Source organism: Pocillopora damicornis, chromosome 1 (assembly GCF_964200805.1).
Source record: "Pocillopora damicornis chromosome 1, jaPocDami1.2, whole genome shotgun sequence".
NCBI lineage: Eukaryota > Metazoa > Cnidaria > Anthozoa > Scleractinia > Pocilloporidae > Pocillopora > Pocillopora damicornis.
Genome location: NC_142670.1, coordinates 11,403,787 through 11,422,860, shown reverse-complemented (window position 1 = coordinate 11,422,860; position 19,074 = coordinate 11,403,787). Strand labels below are relative to the sequence as shown.

General features: G+C 37.1%; 1 protein-coding gene and 1 pseudogene across 1 annotated transcript; one reads left to right on the top strand and one right to left on the bottom strand.

The window, feature by feature from the left end:
• The first annotated feature begins 547 nt into the window (after nt 1–547).
• Nucleotides 548–4,197, top strand: LOC149051959 (uncharacterized; annotated as a pseudogene).
• Nucleotides 4,198–8,098: 3,901 nt separating this feature from the next.
• On the bottom strand, nt 8,099–14,459 carry LOC149051958 (adhesion G protein-coupled receptor D1-like). Its single transcript, XM_089207128.1, has 15 exons — nt 14,336–14,459; nt 13,735–13,842; nt 12,682–12,769; nt 12,314–12,404; nt 12,175–12,224; nt 11,518–11,644; nt 11,311–11,414; nt 10,738–10,840; nt 10,507–10,657; nt 10,310–10,391; nt 10,088–10,154; nt 9,808–9,896; nt 9,499–9,619; nt 9,152–9,193; nt 8,099–9,027 (listed from the first exon to the last, which is right to left on the bottom strand). Exons 1-15 carry the CDS (start codon nt 14,337–14,339, stop codon nt 8,875–8,877), a joined length of 1,380 nt encoding a protein of 459 aa, XP_089063254.1. The 5' UTR covers nt 14,340–14,459; the 3' UTR covers nt 8,099–8,874.
• Nucleotides 14,460–19,074: the final 4,615 nt, after the last annotated feature.

Genomic DNA, 19,074 nt, shown 5'->3' with positions numbered 1-19,074 from the left:
CCCGAAGCCAAAATTGCCGCGAGAAGACTGGGGCTTAGATTATTTTTGCATAAATAACGGCTCTTAATGCATTTTGGGATACATATGAGGTCTCAAAACGTGGTTCGGTCGATACCAAACTCGAGTATTTTTGGCCTGCTATCGGAAAAATTCAAAGAAAAAGAAGTGAATTATACGTCGGCTATCGATTCTGTGCTCGAAAATATTGATAATTGTACTTGGATAGGTTTTTAACAGACGAAGTGAAAACTGATATAAAGAACACACAAAGATGCGTTTAAGACCAGGTAAAAATCGTATGATTTTTGTTTTGCTAAATTTCCCTTCGTATCAAAGATATAGGACTTAAAGCGCACTCGATATTTTGCAGGCAATGTGAGAGATACCTCATGTCTTACCTTTGCAAGCAAACCATAGCGCCCAGGAAAAAATGTCAAGGTTATAGTCAGGCTGGATAAGCGGATAAGCGATGCCTTCGTCGAAGAGTAATAGGTTCGATCTCGCAAACTTCATGAAGGCACGTAAGGATGTGAGGCAGAAAGCCGTGGAACAGTCTAGAGCAATGAAAACAGAGCTGAAGACAATTAACAGGAGAATAAACCGGCTGAAGACAAAGGTTGGTGTGTAAATATGATGTGATAATTTGCCGAAGTGCCTCTTTACCTTTTATTCGGATTTGTAATTGTGGTGTTCTGTTGCTTGTTTTGGTCCTGTCATTCCTGACACATAATGCACCTATCAATGTTAAGTCGCTGGGGTAAGGGGGGGGGGGAGGCCGGGCATAGGAGGGGGATTTGACTTCACAAGTCTGCCCGTGGTAGGGACTTTTGATCACTCGTTGAGTTCTTTTGACCAACAATAATGCTCCTGGAGTGAGGAATTTGCATTTTTTTGACCCAGGGTGACTTCCCTAGGGCTGGGCATTTAAACAGAAAAACTAATCTGAGTTCAAATCCCCTGCTTATGCCCCTCCCCCCACCCCCCTAGGAGCTTAACATTGATAGGTGTATAAGCCTATAAAGTGTGAATGACCAAACTATATTTTATACAATTAAGCTTAGTGATAAATGAAATTATGGTTAATTTAACTTTTTTATATATACATAAGCTTGTATTGTATTCTTTTATTTACAGTGTGACTACTCCAACTGAGACCACCGGACAAAATTCTCCACAAATTTAACGAATAAAAATCAAGGAGGTTAACAATAGTTTCCAACAAATTATCCTTGTAATCAAGCTGTACAATACAAGGCAACAGAATTGTAGTCATTTGTTGGAAAATTATTGTCAACCTCCACGATACTTAGTCTTTTAATTTGTAGAAAATTTTGTCAGGTGGCCTCAGTTAGAGTAGTCACACGTAAGTTTAGGTATTCATTTCTTATTTGTTGTGTTTAAAGGTTGATGATGCAAGGGGAGTGCTAACTGCTTTAACAAACCAAAATGATAATATCCAGGTTGGTCACCAAATTAATGTTAAGCTGATGGTTGGGATATATTAGCTTTGTGACAGGACTGACAAATTTGAAAAATTATGCCTTACCTTGGGAAATATTGTGTATGAAATGCACTCGAAATTACTCATTGTCAGAGAAAAGGCAGTGCTGAGAACCAAATGGACCTGAGCAAATATGGGATCTGACATGCTGGGCCAAATCACTCCCCCAAGGGGTCATGAAGGCAGAAACAAATCTTTGCTTGTCACAGTGTTGTGGTCTTAAATGAAATACCTGGCAAAATACAAGTGAGATTACATAATTCATGCATAGTATATAGGTGCAAAGCAAAAGATTTGCACAGTAGGGGAATGGCACAGTGAGGGACTGTAGTTATTTTATTTGTTTGCCCAGCTTGTTTTATTTTATTTTGGTTATTTTTTTGTTTTACTTTATCTTATGTTATGTTATTTTCTTTTCTTTTCTTTTATGTTGTCTTGTTGTTTTATTTTATTTTTATTTTATTTTGGTTTATTTTATTTGTTACATGTAGCTCCCAATAAATGTCACATCCATGGGTGACTATGTATTCATTCACAGCCAGGGACATGTGTATCACCTCCTGGTGGCCGCACAAGACTTCCCACTTGTCCTGTGGAAGGAACATCAAACCTACCACTTCGTACAGCAACTAAGAGACGTCATGAGACATTGGTGGCTGCAGCAAGAATCCATGGTGGTTCAGAAAACAACCCAACACCTGCCTTAGATGGCATGTTCGACACTTTAAACAAGCGTTGTAAATTAAATACAATGAAAGATTATGTTTTAAGTAATGATAAGTTAGAAGATAAAGTAGTGTCTAATGTTTATAAAGGGAATGTGAGATCTTTTGAAAACTCACCCACAAATGTTAAGAGGATTATTGCCACATTTTACAGCAGTGGTATTATGGGTAAAAGAAAATATCAGGCTGTGCGGGTTGCTTTGTCAATGAAAAAGAGTGAGAAAGAAAGGGGAAAGAGATCAAGCATCAGTATCATGCCAAAATGTCCCATTCCAAAATTGCTGACTTACAATAATCTTGTGAGGGAAATAAGCAAAATTGATATTGGGAATGTGTTTGCAGTTGAGGATTATATTCAAGAAACATCAGAAGATGATACTGTTCGTGGTTGTTTTCGAAAATTGGAAGAGTTTTTGCCACGCCTTGCACAGCTTTACTTAAGGAGGGATAAGAAAGAATCACTAAAATGGTTTGGTAATGCGGAGAGCACATTCCTTGTTGCCTTTGGTGGCGACGGGTGCCCTTTTGGTAAGAACGAAAGTGCTTGCACATTTTTAGTAAGTTTCTTAAATGTTGGCAAGAGGGTTGCCTCCAGTAATGATAATTTTATTATATTCGGTGCCAACTGTGAGGAGTCTTGCCCTGTGGTTAAAAAGTATGTGCAGCTCTTATGCCAAGAAATTACTAACCTGGAGGGAAGGTTTTTGAAATTGAGGGTCTCAAGTTTACTTTTAAATTTGAAGAAGTACCTAATGACATGAAAATGCTTGCTATGTTGGGGGGAGAGTTATCAAACAGTGCCAAGTTCTTTTCCTCCTTTGCAAATGCATCAAAAGAAAATTGTTCAGATTTCAAGGGTACATTTGCAACTAATGGTGGAACCATGTGGCATCCTTGGAAATATGAAAAAAGAATTGAAGTTGCTAACCAAGTTGACAAATTTAAGCAGTCTTTGTCAACTAAACAACTCAAAGAAAAGCAATTTCGAACTAAGGTAACAGATTTCATCTCAAAGAAAAACAGTCGCCAGGAATTTGTCCCATTGATTGGCAAGTTGATAGAGAAAGCCCATGTGGAGCATCTCCATGTTAAGAACAATGCATGGCAGTACTTTTTTGAGGGTGTGTTAAAGGAGGCTATTGCAAAGTCTAATCTTCTGGTGCATGCAAGAAGTTTAGTGATGTCCCAAAGGATAGCCCCTTTTCACGAGTTCTAACTGCCCTTAAGTATGAAGTTAAAGCCAAATGCCTTGCTAGAAAGGTTATCAAATGGTATGATGAAACACAGGGCACTGGTCAGGATTTGCAGTACCGCTTTACAGGGAAAGAATCTAGACTGTTTTGTCATAATTTCATGTGGTTGGTCAAGTGGCTTAGCAGTGAGAAAGACTCTAAATGTCAGAGGCAAACAGTTTTGATCTGTGCTTATGTTGGGCTAAAACTAAGGGATTGTGTGTCCATTTTTAATAGGTTTGATATCACTGCTGAACAGCTGAGCCAATTGGCTGTTGTTGCAAGGGAGTATTTTCGTGCAAATGCTTTATTTCTGCCTTCATCAGTCAATGTCACTGTTTGGACAATAGGGCACATCATACCCAGCCATGCACAAGATGTCCACAGGAAATACAAGCAAGGATTGGGAACTGTGACAATGGAAGGGAGGGAGGCCAAACACATAGCTCTGAAGAAACTAAGTGAGAATACAACTTTTCAAGCAACGGTGGCCTGAAATTTTTAAACATGAATTTGTCATGTTGATTTGGCTGCCAGAACAGGATTTCAGCTAAATACTTGCAAACACAACGCTGTTTACATTCCAGCCAGGATTTTTGAAAACTCTGGACACTGTTACTGTAATCTTGAAAAAGCAGTCCCTGCAGAAAGCAAGTGTACTTTTTGTAGTGACCTGTTGATGAATGTGATTCAAAGTAGTATTGACCAAGGGAAGGTCTTGTCACAAATGACATGTTGAGGGCCTCAAAGGAAAAGCTTCCTGCTTAAAAAAAGAGGTTCTGTGATTGAACCAGATCAATAGTGCTTAAATCCATAGGTATTTTATATGGATTAATTCTGTATTGGCCCATTTCAGTTGTAAAACAGTGAAATAAGTTGTCACAGAATTGTAATGTTTTCATAGTTCTTAACAATTGGTAGTGTGTCTTAAGCAATGTAATTTTTGTTATTTACATGTTGAAGCATTTGATGCTTAAATCCATTCTTGTTAAGAAAAATCTTAACCTTAAGTTATTAGGCATTTTATATGGATAAATTCTGTATTGGTCCATTTTAGCGGTAAAACAATGGAAAGGGTTGTCACAAAATTGTATTGTTATGCATTTTCTCAACAATTGTTAACATATCTTTAGCAATGGGACATCTGTTATTTCCATCTTGAAGCATTTTTAATAAACACTAATGAACCTGTTAAATGAGTGCTTATACTAAACAAGGGTTGATCTGGTGGATGCACCTGTTTGTTTGTTGCATCAGGTGTGTATCAATAGTACACATTTCTGTTCAGACACTAAGTTAGAGTACATGTGCCTAAGGGAGGCTCATAAGTGTTTTTAGTAATTTCCAGCCCTTACATTTTGATGGGTCACTTACTGCCACAGTATTGCTACAAAACAAATGTCCAATCATTACTCAAAACTAAAGACAACATCTGTTCCATAAGGGTTAGCATAGCATCAGAATGACCTGTTTAAAAGCCCTTAATTTAAGCTTTTAGGGCTATTAGTTCAAAAATGAGTTTAGTGAGTCCTATTTTTTATTCTTGTTTTACAATCAGCATGTCATGAAACAACATTCGGCAAAGTCTAAAAAAACTTCTGTCAGAGTGGTTGAAAGCAACCTTCAATTTTCAAAAACTTAGGGTGGTTCTGAACTACTCTGACAAGCTTTTAAAAACCCTGCCAAGACTTGTAGCATGACATGATCATAATTCAGTATAACAAATGGAAGTCGTCAACTCAGTTTTGAGTTATAAGAATTAAGACGGAAAATTACAAATGTTTTTAACGATTTTTAATGTTGCTATGATAACCCTAATTGGCAAGAAAACTATCACAACTTGTGGAACAATAATTGGGCGCTGTTAGTTGCTAATCATTATTGTAACAATAACTGATGAAGGTTGGAAGTATTAGCCCTTCGAACAATAAGTACAGGATGGTGTCAAGTTGTCTATTTCAGTCAAGTTTGAAAGGAATAACCATGTTCATTTGTGAAAATCTAGGGGCACTTCACTATCAGATGTTGTTTCCGCTTCATATATGTCAGTACAAAAGGCTTATCCAGCTTGACTGTAACCTTGGCGTTTCCTTTCCTGGGCGCTTTAGTTTGCTTGCAGAGGTAAGACATGACGTCTTCTCGGGAAGTGTTGCACAACTTTGAAAAATCTCTCAAAAGTCTGGTCTCCTTAGAGTAAGAAAGCTGATATGCCACATCTGTTGTTGTATGTATTACGCCAAAGGCAGAGGGAGCCTTCTTTACCACTTCCATAACGGATAGAAAAATTTCTTCGGGCATGTCCCTCGTAAAAGTTACCGTCCACGGTTCTCTAGCTTTCATTCGAGCCGTTAGGCGTCTGTACACAGACTTAAGCGACATAGAAATTTCCGCTTCGATGACCGAACCGACTTCTGTTCGTGAGCGGCAAACTTTTTGAAACACATCTTGCCCACTACGGTGTTTTTAAAAAACTGACGTTATAATCTCTCACACTTCTTCTTCAAACTGAAAAAAATTTTCCACTTTTCCACGCAAAGGGCGAAGGGCATAAACAGCCCCTTTTATCTCATCCGTGGCCGCCATTCTGTAAAGCTTAGCGACCATTCTTAGCTTCTCTGTAAGTAAACCGCTGAACTTAGAGGAGATTAAAGCGGGCGGCAAGTTGCTATTTGGCGATGCTCCCTTACCCGGCGTGATCCGGGAGCAGTAAATAAAAGGCGATTTCTTCAGGTATTTAAAACTCTTTAGTAGGAGCTAGAATACATGTAAATTATAAAATTTGGTCGACAGTTCATGACATGAGTCATCATTTTTTTTTTCACTTTTTTTAACAGATAGACTAATAGACTGAAAGAAACTTGCACCGGGTGTAAGGCATTGGTTTTCTTCATAAGATCGAGAATTTCACGAGACAAAAACACATATTATTTTCAAATTTTATGAAAATGCAGTAAAAAAAAAGTCATTTATGAGCAATGAAGTTATGGGCTCCACGATAGATAGATAACGATAGTTTTCTTGAACAGATTTCTGTATTATTCACTGGTGGCTAACGTGGGTGTCCTATCTGTTCGTACAAATAAACGAAAATAATGTCTTTGCTTTCAACTCGCGGATGAAATGCTGCCGTATCAGTCGATGGGTCTAACCTCGTATGTCATTAATTCTTCGCACATGTATTAATTAACATGTATTATCTACTGTGGAAAACCCCGTGTCAGAGGATGCCTTCTTAAAGCGTGAGTTAAATATAGCTTTCATACGGTTGATCGTCAATTGGACAGAAAACCAATGGCGCTTCACGACTTATAGTCAAGCCCTCAGCTTACAAAACAAATCCCTCCTCCCACCCTTCCCCCCTTATACGGTAAAAGTGTCATGAAGACCATCGCCTCTGAGTCCATCTCTTTGAATGCTAACCTTTTCCATTCAGGTCTAAGTTCCAGTCTAGGCCCAGTCATTGTTATGTGTTCCGTGGGTAGGAAAATCCCTTCTTCAAGTGCCTCTCTCATCACCATCTATAGTGTTCGCCCATAATATAATGGCAAGATGATCCTCAAATAGTCCTTAGTCTCATCCGCAATGTATTGAGTCAGTCGCCACTTGAAGCGTTTATACCTATCACATTTGACCGGTGTGGAGGAATAATTTGGTGCATTTCAGAATCATTTCCTTTGTTTAATTTCTTCTGAAGAAGTATGGTAGAGTCAGTAGCCTTATATGCTAATTTATAAACAGGTATGACCTTATAATAGAATGTTGTCGATTGTTTTGTCGTGTTTCCATTAGCTGAGCTAATGGAAACACATATCGCGCATATCACGTTGAGGCATAAGCTGAGGTGGAGAAAGACTGCTCAAATATCCCTTAATCTCTTTGCAGTGCTCGAGGCCCATTAAGGAAAAAGTAAAGCTTGAAAGATAAATTTTTGCAATTTGTTTTTCTGGCAAAGATAATACTAAGTTGTAACCTACGCTGTGAGTGCGTCAATTCCTATGGTGAATATTTCTCTTTGCCCCTTTGAAAGTAGGGGAAGAAATGTACGTATACTATTTTTATCCGATTCTATTTTTTTCTGGTCACATGTCAAAACCATAATTTTGTTCAAGAAGTGTTCACAAGAACAAGAAACATTAATTTGGATAGATGCAACAGCATATGTCTCACTTGTATTGACGTTTAGAAATGAGGCTCATTTAATTAACTAACATATTTATTACTGCGCTTTGTTCCTTTAAATTGTCTACTGTGTGCAATTTTTCTTCGATCACTTTGAAATGAAGTTTTCTCCAGTTTTGGTTACCATGGCTCCAATTTTAAATATCAGAACTCATCGGTACATTTACAATTCGAAATAGAAATACTTATCTAAGGAAAGCGGAGAATAAGGATTGAAAATTCAAGTGATCTTTAATCCTTTAACTCCCATGAGTGACCAAGACAGAATTTCTCCTTACAGTATCAATACAATATCGATCAGACAGGTTATGAGAACAAGGAAAAATTTAAGTTTGAGGATTTTCTGGTGATACAGTACCAAATTCTCAGAAGTAGCACCTGAGAATTGTGTGGCAGACAGTGAGGAGAATTAAAAATGAGATCTTGGGCATTAAAGGGTTAAAATATGTAATCTCCTAGAATTTCTTTCTTTTTTAACATAGTTATTTATTCATTAACTCAGCATCATCTATCTATTCATCTGTTTATTCATAAGTGATAACATTAGATGTTGGACGAGGCTGCTAATATTACAGTAACAAGATACTGTTTGACAAGTATCTTCTCCGATATGAAACGTGAAAGCATCATGTAGCAAGCGTTAAAATGTAGCGCACGAGGATTGAAAGGAGGCAGTTAAATGCGTGTTGGAACTAAACAGTGTTAATTAAAGAAGAATTTGTAATAATTTCATGCCATAAGTTTATTGAACTTCTAAAGTAGATGTAATCTTTAATGAAAGTCACTTAATAACAGACAAGCCAGACCAACCTGTAGTTACGATAATTTGATCCTTAGTGAGGACAACTTAGCATGTAGCTAACAAAAGATCTTTAGCAAGTTCATGTATGCGATGTTCTGGAAAGGCCGTTAAGATAAAAAATAGCACTTGCAGCTGGTAAATTGCTAAAACAATAAGCAAGAGAACAATCTCACTTAATAATAATAAAATAATAATAATAGCTGTAACAATTTATTGACAGTATTTCTACTCGATAGCTCTACATCCGTCCTACTAACTAAAAACTAACGACTTACATGATGCACCTTATGTTAATTTACTTTTACTACATTACATTTTAACAGCAGATTGAAACTCAGATCGATCGCCATCGACTAATCGCTATTTACTACACAATCGTTCAATGGAATAGAATGTTACTGGCAGACAGTTAAATCCACTGACTTAAGTACAGTGCTAATTCGATTTAACGTCACTGCGAGGCTGCAATTCAACTGCCCGGGCATCGCCGACGTCACTTGAATTGACCTGTGAGCTCTTCCTTGTGGAGTCCTCCTTATTTGAAGTGGTAAAAACCACGTTCATCTTTCTTTTCAATCGCTCTCTGATCTGCAGATAGACAAGCAACAAATGATACATTTCTTTCAAATTTCATTCAAATAGTTATTCATGCTTAAACATTTGTGCTATAATGTGCACTTTCCTTATTCTTGACTTAGTTTTCTTTTCTTACCTGACTGTTTCGTAAGCCGTGTAGAACAAAAATCAGGAAACCCTGTTGCAGAGACATAATTTCAAAATCATTTTTTTTACAATATTGCGCTTAGGTAGGAAGCGGCGGAGCGTGCGTTGTTTGGGTATCTCAGTGCACAATGCATATAATAATCGTCTTCAAGAATCAATATCTAATAGATCTAACAAGACTGCTACGAATATATTTCGGGTCAAGTGGATAGTTAACAGGTTTTTTAATTTTTTTTATATCATCTAATCATTGTAAAGGGTTCTCTCTTCGGTTAGAGCTGTGTAAATTGAACAATCTAGATTGATTGGGTTTACGAGTTTCAATCGGACACTCACCTGAGTAGAGTTGAGCATTGTGAAAATGTAAGCAAAAGCCTTTTGTAGAGGCGAAAGAAGACCACACAGCCACGTGACACCCAGTAAAGGAATCATCAGTGCGCAAGCTTTGATACCAATTCTAAGATCGACAACAAAATATAAGGTGCATGCATAAGGGTTGATAATTTTTTTCGCAGTCTCATTAACAGGTATCGTAATAGCAAACTGGTCAAGGGATGAGGGAGTCGGGCGAACGTTGCCGCACGTACAGCTTGTTAAGGAAATTTTTTTTCATTATTTTGAATAATTTTGTGTTGTGAATCCTACCGTATTTGCTGAATATGGTCGTCTTCACCTATTGGCTGCACCAAATTGGTCATCTCCTTTATGACTCGTACGAGTATCAAGATGTTGACCTATTAAAAATGCCATTAAAATCACTGAATTAAGTTTCTATACTTGGTAGTCGAAAAGCCAAGAGAATCTTAGTATAGAAGTTATTTGTTTAGTTTAGGTCGAACAAAAAACATAGTGAGTCCAATAGAAAAATAGTGAGTAACTAGTTTGGTAAACCAAGCACCGTGAAATAAATTAATCATAAACTCACAACTTCGATGAACGTTACAAAGGAGATGAATATCCAGATCAGATTGTTGGTCGAAGACAGCCAACAACTAATAAAATTGAAAGACAAGAATGAAAGTCATCACAATGATTTAAAAAGAAAAACCCAAGGAAAAACGGAACAAGAAAAATAAAACGAACTTAACTTGATAGTGCGCGAGAGAGAGAAGAAAGGTAAAAAGTAACCTATTGATGTGTTTCTTACTATTTATCACTGACATAGCTTTGTATTCCTTCTTTCGCAACAGCAATGCCAAGTGAAATGGCCATCATGATCATAGGGAAACCTACCCATAAATACAAAAAAATAAATTCAAAGCACTTGACTTGATGACAACACCAAATTTGAGAGCACGGTACTACCTGCAATACATGTTGTAATAAAATAAGTCATGGAAATACCCCATGAGATGACGTGATACATGTGCATCTTGGTGTTGATGTTGTAAACTTTCACAACAAACAGGTAGAGGTAGATTCCCTCGACCAGCATCCAGCAAAAGGCAGCCATCAGGAAATACTGCATCAGAGCTGCTACTGCGATACAAGCAGCCTGCAAAAGAAAATATGTTTTTTTTTGTTGTGGGAGAAAGATTTGATTAATTAAATGAAAAGATCGGAGAAGCCTCTCACCGTGTGTTCTGTGGCGTTTACTCCTGCGAGAAAAATTAGCTGTCCAACTCCGAGTGACACAGAAAGACTCAATCGAATTTGAGACAGAGGTTGACGGACATCTCTGGTAAAATGAAAGATGACGAAAAAGGAAGGAAAAACAAAAACCAGAAATGAGTAAAAAAAACAAACATAATCAAAACAAAAATAATTCAAATGAAAAGTTAAGCAAAAAAAGAAAAACCAACCAGAACAAAACAAACACCAAAAAAAATTAAGTCAATCAAAAGTTTCAGAATCAAAAGGCAAATAAAAAGCCAAGTTAGTATAGAATAAGAAAACATTAAGGACTGAGGAAAGAGACCATACATTGTTAATGCTCTTCTAATTGAACATGAAATGTAAAGTAAATTGGTTATTTAATCGACTTACTTTACCTTAATTTCGGAGAGATTAAAAGGAACATTTTGGATAACTTAAAGTTACGTTTATTCCTTTGTTTTTTTTTTCCTTTGTTGAGAAATTACAATCGATAGTAATTAGAAGAAGACTTGAGAATGTGTTCTTCATCCATTATTTAGCCTCCATGCTTACGTAAAGAAAAAGTACAAGGCTGATGTTACAAGGATCCCGATGATCGACAAGCTTAATCCTACGTAGGTAATTATCTTCAACACAGTCTCCTCCTGTTTGGAAAGCTGCGTCACATAGCATAAAAAAAGAAAATAGAGACACGTGAATTAGCTCAATTAATACATGTATCACCAGTGCTGGAATAAGAACATACATATAATTGGTTACCTTTGTACCATCGTTGTAATCTAATAAAACAGCAAAATGAGTCAAATGATTGCAGCTACAAACTGTTTCTTCTGAATTGCTCCTCGACGTAACTACATGGCATCCTTCGTCTGAAAATCCGTCGGAGCTGCAAAGGAAGCATGACCTCAGCAGGCAAGACGTATTGTAGGAAATAGCCTTCCATGGTACCAAAAGAGTGAATTTCATCAAAACCCTTTTGATTTCATAATATCGATTACACTATTTGCAGTTCATTGTTAGGTTTAATAAGTCAAGGCGGAAACTATTTACAATACTTCCTTGTTAGGCATAGATTCAAACTTTGATTGGGTGTATTACAAATTTTTAGACAGAAGTTGTCGTAGATAGAAGGATTATAGCTTGGAAAAATAATTTCAATAGAGAAAATCATCTTATCAGGACAAATTTTAAGGGAAAATTAATGTTAAATTAAGGGAAAAATAATGAAACATAACAATTCTAGGTAAAAGTGTCTCCCGTGATAACCGGAATATAAGAGGACATTCGCAAATACAGCCAACAAGCAACTGGACAACGAAATTCACGGAAAATATTGGCGAGAACATAGAGGCAAACGGACGACCAAACGAACAAGAAAATTCTGAGAAAAGTAAATGATGTATTGCAATTTCTTACCTTTCGCTGAAGCCTCTCCAAAACATGCAATTCTTCACCCTTTCTTCTATCTGAAAATAAAATCATCGTGGTGAGATGAAATAAAACAGCACATTCCAAATAATCTCTCTTTACTTTCATGTTATTTAATCTTGCTTACCTTTATGTTTTTGAACTTCAAGACGACATTTTCTAGCAATTTTTTTGGTTTAGGTTCCATTGCTGCCATTATTATTCTGCTACCCAAATATCTGTGTACACAATGATTTGAAAATGAACCAGAATGTGACAAAAATATGGTGGTTTAAAAGAGTGGTAGCGGTGGTGACGATACCAAACTATTTGCATATCTTAGCCGATATTCTCTACGTAGGGAAGATAACGCCAGTCGACGCTATCCAGCAGATAAGTGTTAACAAAATGTTTTGCTCTATCTGCCGGATAGCGAATTATTCAGTGGATAACGTTAATTACCCTTCGAACAACCAGGGCCAGGTGTTTTGAGCACAAAGAAGACAATATTGTTACCTTGTGCTTCCTGTTCCATTCCTGTTGGGTTGACTTTTCGGCAGTATGTCTTGCAGATTCTTATATACACACCCGACGACCACTGATCCTAAAAAAGGTAAATCTATGTATTTCCTTCAGGCTATAAAACAAATAAACCCGATGAGCGCAGGTTTTGGAAGCAAAGCCTGCGAAAGCTTGTGAACTGTCCTCCGTGAGAAATAACGTCAACGCTGTTTAATTGTAATCTGGTGTCGATACCTATAACAATATTTCCAGACGATGTAACCTCTGCCTAACTGAAAAACTCTACATTATTAAAGCCGACAAAGCAAGCAACCTTAACAAAAGAGCTGAATTAATTTCTAAATGCTGCCATGAGAACAAATACTCCCTAGTGAACATCGACATCAGATTACAACAGACTTACTAATTAAATAATAACGTTATTTAAAAGTTCCTTCTGTTAGTGTTATATGCAACACAAACTTTCTTTTCGGAACAGAAACTATTCAAACAGCACGGAACTATCAAAGCAGATCTGGACACTCAAAGACAACAACACCAATTTTGCAATTAACTGGAGTATTTTAGCGACCGCCCCGGCCTACAGCAACAAAAGCAAGCGGTGCCACTTGTGCCTCACAGAAAAACTTTACTTAGTTAGAGCTAAGAAGCCGTCTTTATTAAACAAAAAAACAGATCTCATTTCTAAATGCCGCTAAGAGAATAAGTTTTACTCAGCAAATTTCACAAGCCACCAGCAATAGCTCTATAGAATCTTTATTTCAGACATAGATCAGATCATCACACTAGTGAATTAATTAGCTACTTATCTTATTTGTATATAAGGAGGCATTCATTCATTGAATAAAGTTCTGTCTGACGAGCGCTTAGGCGCGAAACTCAGAGTCACAGAGAATCGATGCGTACTCTTTAATTCTTTAACTTATGTATACTTAGCTTTGCTACCACAGCATTGAGCACTTTATGCAAAGGTAGACACTACCCCCATATTTATATATATGTATATAAATTTTTTTTTTCAGACTGAAGACAACAGGTAACACAAACCGTTATCTGCAAAATTTGAAGAGGCAATATTGATGTTCGTTTGCCATTCGTGTACGTCGAGGTAAAAGTCACTTGCATTTTGGCGGTAGGCCTTTTGGACTTCCAGCACTGAAGGATAAAAAAAAAAAGACTTCCCGCTTATGGATGAATACGACTAAAAATTGAAGAATAAAGAGACAGACTAGATCCAACATAAGCGTTTGTAAATGACTCAGGACCCACTCAGTTGTTCTGAGGCCACTCACCTAAGGCGTTCTGAGGCGCTCACCTAAAGTTAAATTCTGATCCGGGTTTCTTTATTCCTTCGTTCAAAAGCCATTTTGAGATAATTTTCTTCACTCTTTTTGAAGAGTCAAACAATCATGAAGATTATAGTCAATAGTCCAATAGAATTATGCTGAATTTTCTTTTATAGCTTTCATATCTGAAATCAGACTTCACATGAATCCTCGACTATCTAAACTTAGCTCAGAACAACCCAGCCCAGTTGTAAAAGTCATTATCCTATTTAGGAGATAAAGTATCAGTCACTCAGACCGTGAATAAGCATCGACGAAGAATTTTATTTACAAATCTGATAAGTGGTGGTGTTTTTACTCACCCATTTTGTGGCTTACAATCTTTATTGGAAGGTGATGCTTGCCATAATTAAGAGCAAATTTCTCGAAGGCGACAGCCACATTAAAGATGGATTCTCTTCCTTTCTGAAACTCGTCTATGGTGAACTGGCCTACATGAAGTTTTGTCATATTTTCAAAGCTGACGATGAAATTTTCAAACACGTTTACAGCCTCCTGAAATCACGTAAAACAATTTTATCCATGTGATTTTCAATAATTTCATAGGGATCTATGTCAAGCGTGTGGTTCTAATTACTTATAACGTTGTTTTGTTACAAGTAGATACCCTTTTGCCATGTATCTGTTTAATAACAGTTGAAATACTTATAGATCATTAACGACGCCAAAATGTGGTAAGAACAAAGAAACTGATCATTGATTTGGTCAATACTCCTGAAGTTTTCTGTTATCCATAACCAAACAGACGCGCGGCAACTTGGAATCTACTTTATTTGATAAGCAGTGCAAACATTAAAAAAGGAACGACGAAGATGAGAGTTTTGATGCTAAAGAAGCGTGGAGAATGTGTCTAGTATTAATTCTGTTCCGGTCCTAGAACGATATAAGTATACAGAGTGTTGTTTAAAAGCTGTGTTTTCCTTGGCTCAGGTAGCCTTATCAAATTTCTTTCCCGCCCTCTGTCACTGTCTCTCTTTACATATAAAAGTACATATAAGCATATATGTAAATATGTACTCGTTCTCAAAACGTCGCTATTTGAATTTATATATATATATATATATATACATGTATATGATACATACACCTTTCCTTCTTCCATTAGCTTCCGATAGAATAAATTAAAGGGAACGTTCTTCAAAAGGAAAATACAATAGCTGCTGTCAGTCTCAGTTACTCCATGTAACTCGTGAGTTACAGGGAATCATGCATGTTTCATTTTAGTCATTTTGAACTTTATTTCGCTGTACACTCACGTGTATTGAGCACTTTCCAACAGCATTTGCTACAATTTCCCACAATTATATATACACATATATTTACATATTTTTTAGGATATATTCTGTACGATAATATATTAGTTATTGGTAAAGTTAGATACCTTCAAAGAGGTCTTTTTGTTGCTATCAAGTCCGCGAAGTTTGGAAACATATTCATTTGCCTAAGATAGTGAAAGTGTCAGTTATTGGTATGAACTAATTACATTCTGAAACTTAACATGTACAAGGATGGTAAATAATCACAAAATTCACCAGCTTCTGAACTGAATTTGAAGGCGACGGCGATGAAGATGGTATTATCAAAGATGGCGATGGCCACAGCAAAGACGACAACGGAGACAGCGATGGTGAGGGCGAGGGCAATCGAAACAGAGACAGCGATGGTGATGGCAACAGTGAGGGCGACGTTCCTAAAGAGATCGATGACGACAACAACGCTACTACCTTTGCCGATTCTGATGGCCATACCGTCGCAGATGAAAATGATGGCCCTGCTAATTTCGATGAGTTTTCAGGGAAAAAAATAAAAGTAAGGATATACCTAAGCCGATTTCTGCATTCTTTCTCGTACACAGTGCTATTACTAAACTTAGTTCATCCTCAGTAAGTTTAATGCCATTAAAATTTACACCTTCCCTTTTGATGATATTCAGCATCACAAAATGTCGTTGGCGTTGCGAAATATGGCATGTTTCTAGAAGAAATCTCTCTAGTCTCGTTTATAGGCAAACCATGCTGGACGAACTGAGTAGTCCACCATAATTGCATCAATCTCAATTCTTTTAATTTCCGGTTCTGAAACCTTAAGTCTGACTATTTTGTGATGCTCGATATCAAAGTGGCTGGGATGGGTAGATCGAGTATTATGGTCTCCATTTTCGACTGCAAGTCATCCATAATGAATAGTTCATACAAATTTGCGAAGTGGAAAGGAAACGTGACGCGCAAATCCAAGATCAATATATTCATGACAGTGTGGTCCATGATGACATTTCTGTCTCACTAAGGGCCTAGACAAGCGCTTCTCTGTTTATTGTGCGCTAAGCAGGCGCAAATTTGTCTTACCTTTGGGCATCTCACAAATGAAAGCTTTGGGATCTGTCCCCGCTGGATCAGTAGATAAGCCCTGTTCACCCGAATCAGACTCCCTGATTATAAATGCCACTCTATTGTTATTGCTTGGCTGGTTTGATCTCCATTTACCGATAGTCAGTGGCCTTTCACTCACCCAAGTCCAATTTCTTTCCTTTTTTTCCAACCCGATGTACCACTCCGCAGTATCGCGATTTCGAATCTCGCCATCAATAAAGAACCATTCCTCTTCGGTTTCAATGGAAATTAGGTCAACTCCGCAGTCGCGACAATAATCTCTGTTAAACATCCATGTAAACCCAGAGGCCATAAACACGTAGCAGGAGTCTTTAAAACAATCTTCAAAATGAGAAAACGAGTCTTCAAAATAATATCCATTTGGAAATTTATCGAAGGTAAACAATATTTCTTTAAAACGTGGGTCTCCTCCCATTTATTCACGAGGGTAAAGCTTAAATATGTTCATTATCACGATGTTCTTTGACACCTTTGCAACGATATTTCATTCATTACTGTGAGAAGCTCGAAAATTTTAGCGATGACCGAAATTAAATTATCAGGCTTAGGTAGACCAAGAATATTGGCCATTTTAAAACTAAAATGAAGAAATTGGTTTGAAGCTTCCACACAATAAGGGAAATAAAGGTGCAAGGTTTTATCATTTTATCAAGGTCTGGTAGCACTTTTTTTACGCTCAAGGGCTTTGAGCACACCCCTAGTTTATTCAATTGTGTTGCCTCTTACCTTTGGTAATTTCACAAATTGAGGCATAAGGCTGATCCCCGTGGGTCACTTGAAATAGGCCCACTTTACTATCATTCAAAGACGTCCTGACTATTATTGCCACATCTCCGTCGTCACTTGGCTGGTTTTTATCCCATTTGCAAATGGTCAGTGGTTTTCCACTCACCCAAGTCCAATTGCCGGCTTCTTTTTCCAAACCAATCATCCACTTATTATATTTCCATTTGGGTTTTTGAATCAAGTCATTTAAAAAGTTCCATTCTTTTACGGTTTCAATGGAAACTAGGTCAGCCCCCTGCTTTTTACATAATATTCTGTTATTGTTTCAATTCGGTCCTTGGTTTTGCAACATGTAACAGGAATCTTCAAAACATGAAATCTGGCATTCTGGGAAAAAAAAAACGAAAAAAAATTATAAAGTGGGAATAACTAAACACAAGAAAACATGGATAGCTTGTTGGCAAAGACCATCCATAGTTTTCATAATGTTATTGTTATTATTTGTTTTAATTTGTAAATGGTAGTTCTGGGATCAGAGTGAGAACAAATTAACAGTATTTATTCTGAGGCCTGAGGCATACTGTGGTTTTTAAGTGCACTTCGAAAATGATTAGCTTAGTAATTATTTTGATCTTGATAAATCTCTCAGAGTTTTACCATGTTTCCCTTTTATTCTCGGGAAAGTAAATACATGTTTGTTAGAGTCTTAATTAGCACTTCTCACCTGATCCATATAAATGCTTTGTCAAAGTCAGCATTACTGTAAAGGGAAATTTAAAAAAAATTGTTTTTACATGTGTTGGCGCTGAAAAGTTACTTGTCTGGCCAGTTTGTGTGGCCATAGATGAATTCACTCATTCGGTGTGTTTTTCATTACAAATAGGAATTTTAGAATAAGATATTTTTACCTAAAAGACGTCTAAGAAGACAAATTAAAGAGTTGTATTGACAAATGTCTTTGACCACTCAAAAATTAGCAGGTAAAGTATACTAAGCGCTGCACACTGCATGGGGATAAATATCCTAAGAAAGGCTCACTCGTGTATGCAGACTTACTGTAGTCACAGTAATTATGTAATCTCCAGATTTTATGATTAAAATTCTTTCAATAGCAAGGCCTCACCTCCCACCCCCCACTTAAAAAAAAACTCGAAATAGGAAAAGGATGAAATACTTAATTTTTGGGAAAATCTCTTTAATTCACAGATTTCCAAATAAATCAAAGTAATACGAATTAGTTATATGAGAGCCTAAGCGAACTTCGTGAGACACGTTCGTCCACGAAAACTTTATTTTCGTTGGGAATTTCGCGTTCAAGAAATTGTCTCGGAAGATGATCGACACTTGACGTTAAGGGTGCATTCCTTTGGGAGAATCCGGATCAGGATTTCTGATCTGTAGCGTTCCTTTCGGGCGAATCCATTTTCAGATCAGTGATCTATCAAATACATTTTAGGAAAAGGATCCGAAATCAATTATTTTTCCCAGCGGTGTTCAATTACAAAGAAGTAAGTACTTCAGCTGCTCTATCCGCGACGGCCATCTTGTTTTCGTTTTTAAATTTAGCGCGCGATTCCGCTGAGGCACTCTACAATTTCCCAGTTGCTGTCATGGTAACTGATGTGATGAACTAAAGCTCCGTTCCTTTGATGCACCGTGATCTGTGTAATCTTGGATTACAAATCCAAATCCGGATCCTCCCAATTTTTAGAAGACACGACATATTTGTGATAGTCATGCGCAGCCGACTTCTTCAATAGCACGTGTACCAACGAAGCGCCCTTCAAAAGTAAAACTATGCGCAAATAGCATATATGAAGATTTTCCAAAACCGTCGCTCAAACCTTGTCAGGATGAAACATCTCAATTTAGTTTCTGTTTAAAGAATTTTATCAGATGTTAATTAGGCAAGATTCCGCGGGTAA

Bases quoted from the DNA above. Each gene is read 5' to 3' on its own strand.
- LOC149051958 (XM_089207128.1), bottom strand. The intron at 12,770-13,734 runs GTTTGTGTTACC...TACCTTTTTTAG, and splicing joins TTCAAATTTTGCAGATAACG to GATCAGTGGTCGTCGGGTGT. The intron at 11,645-12,174 runs GTAAGAAATTGC...CTTCCTTTGCAG, and splicing joins TGGAGAGGCTTCAGCGAAAG to CTCCGACGGATTTTCAGACG.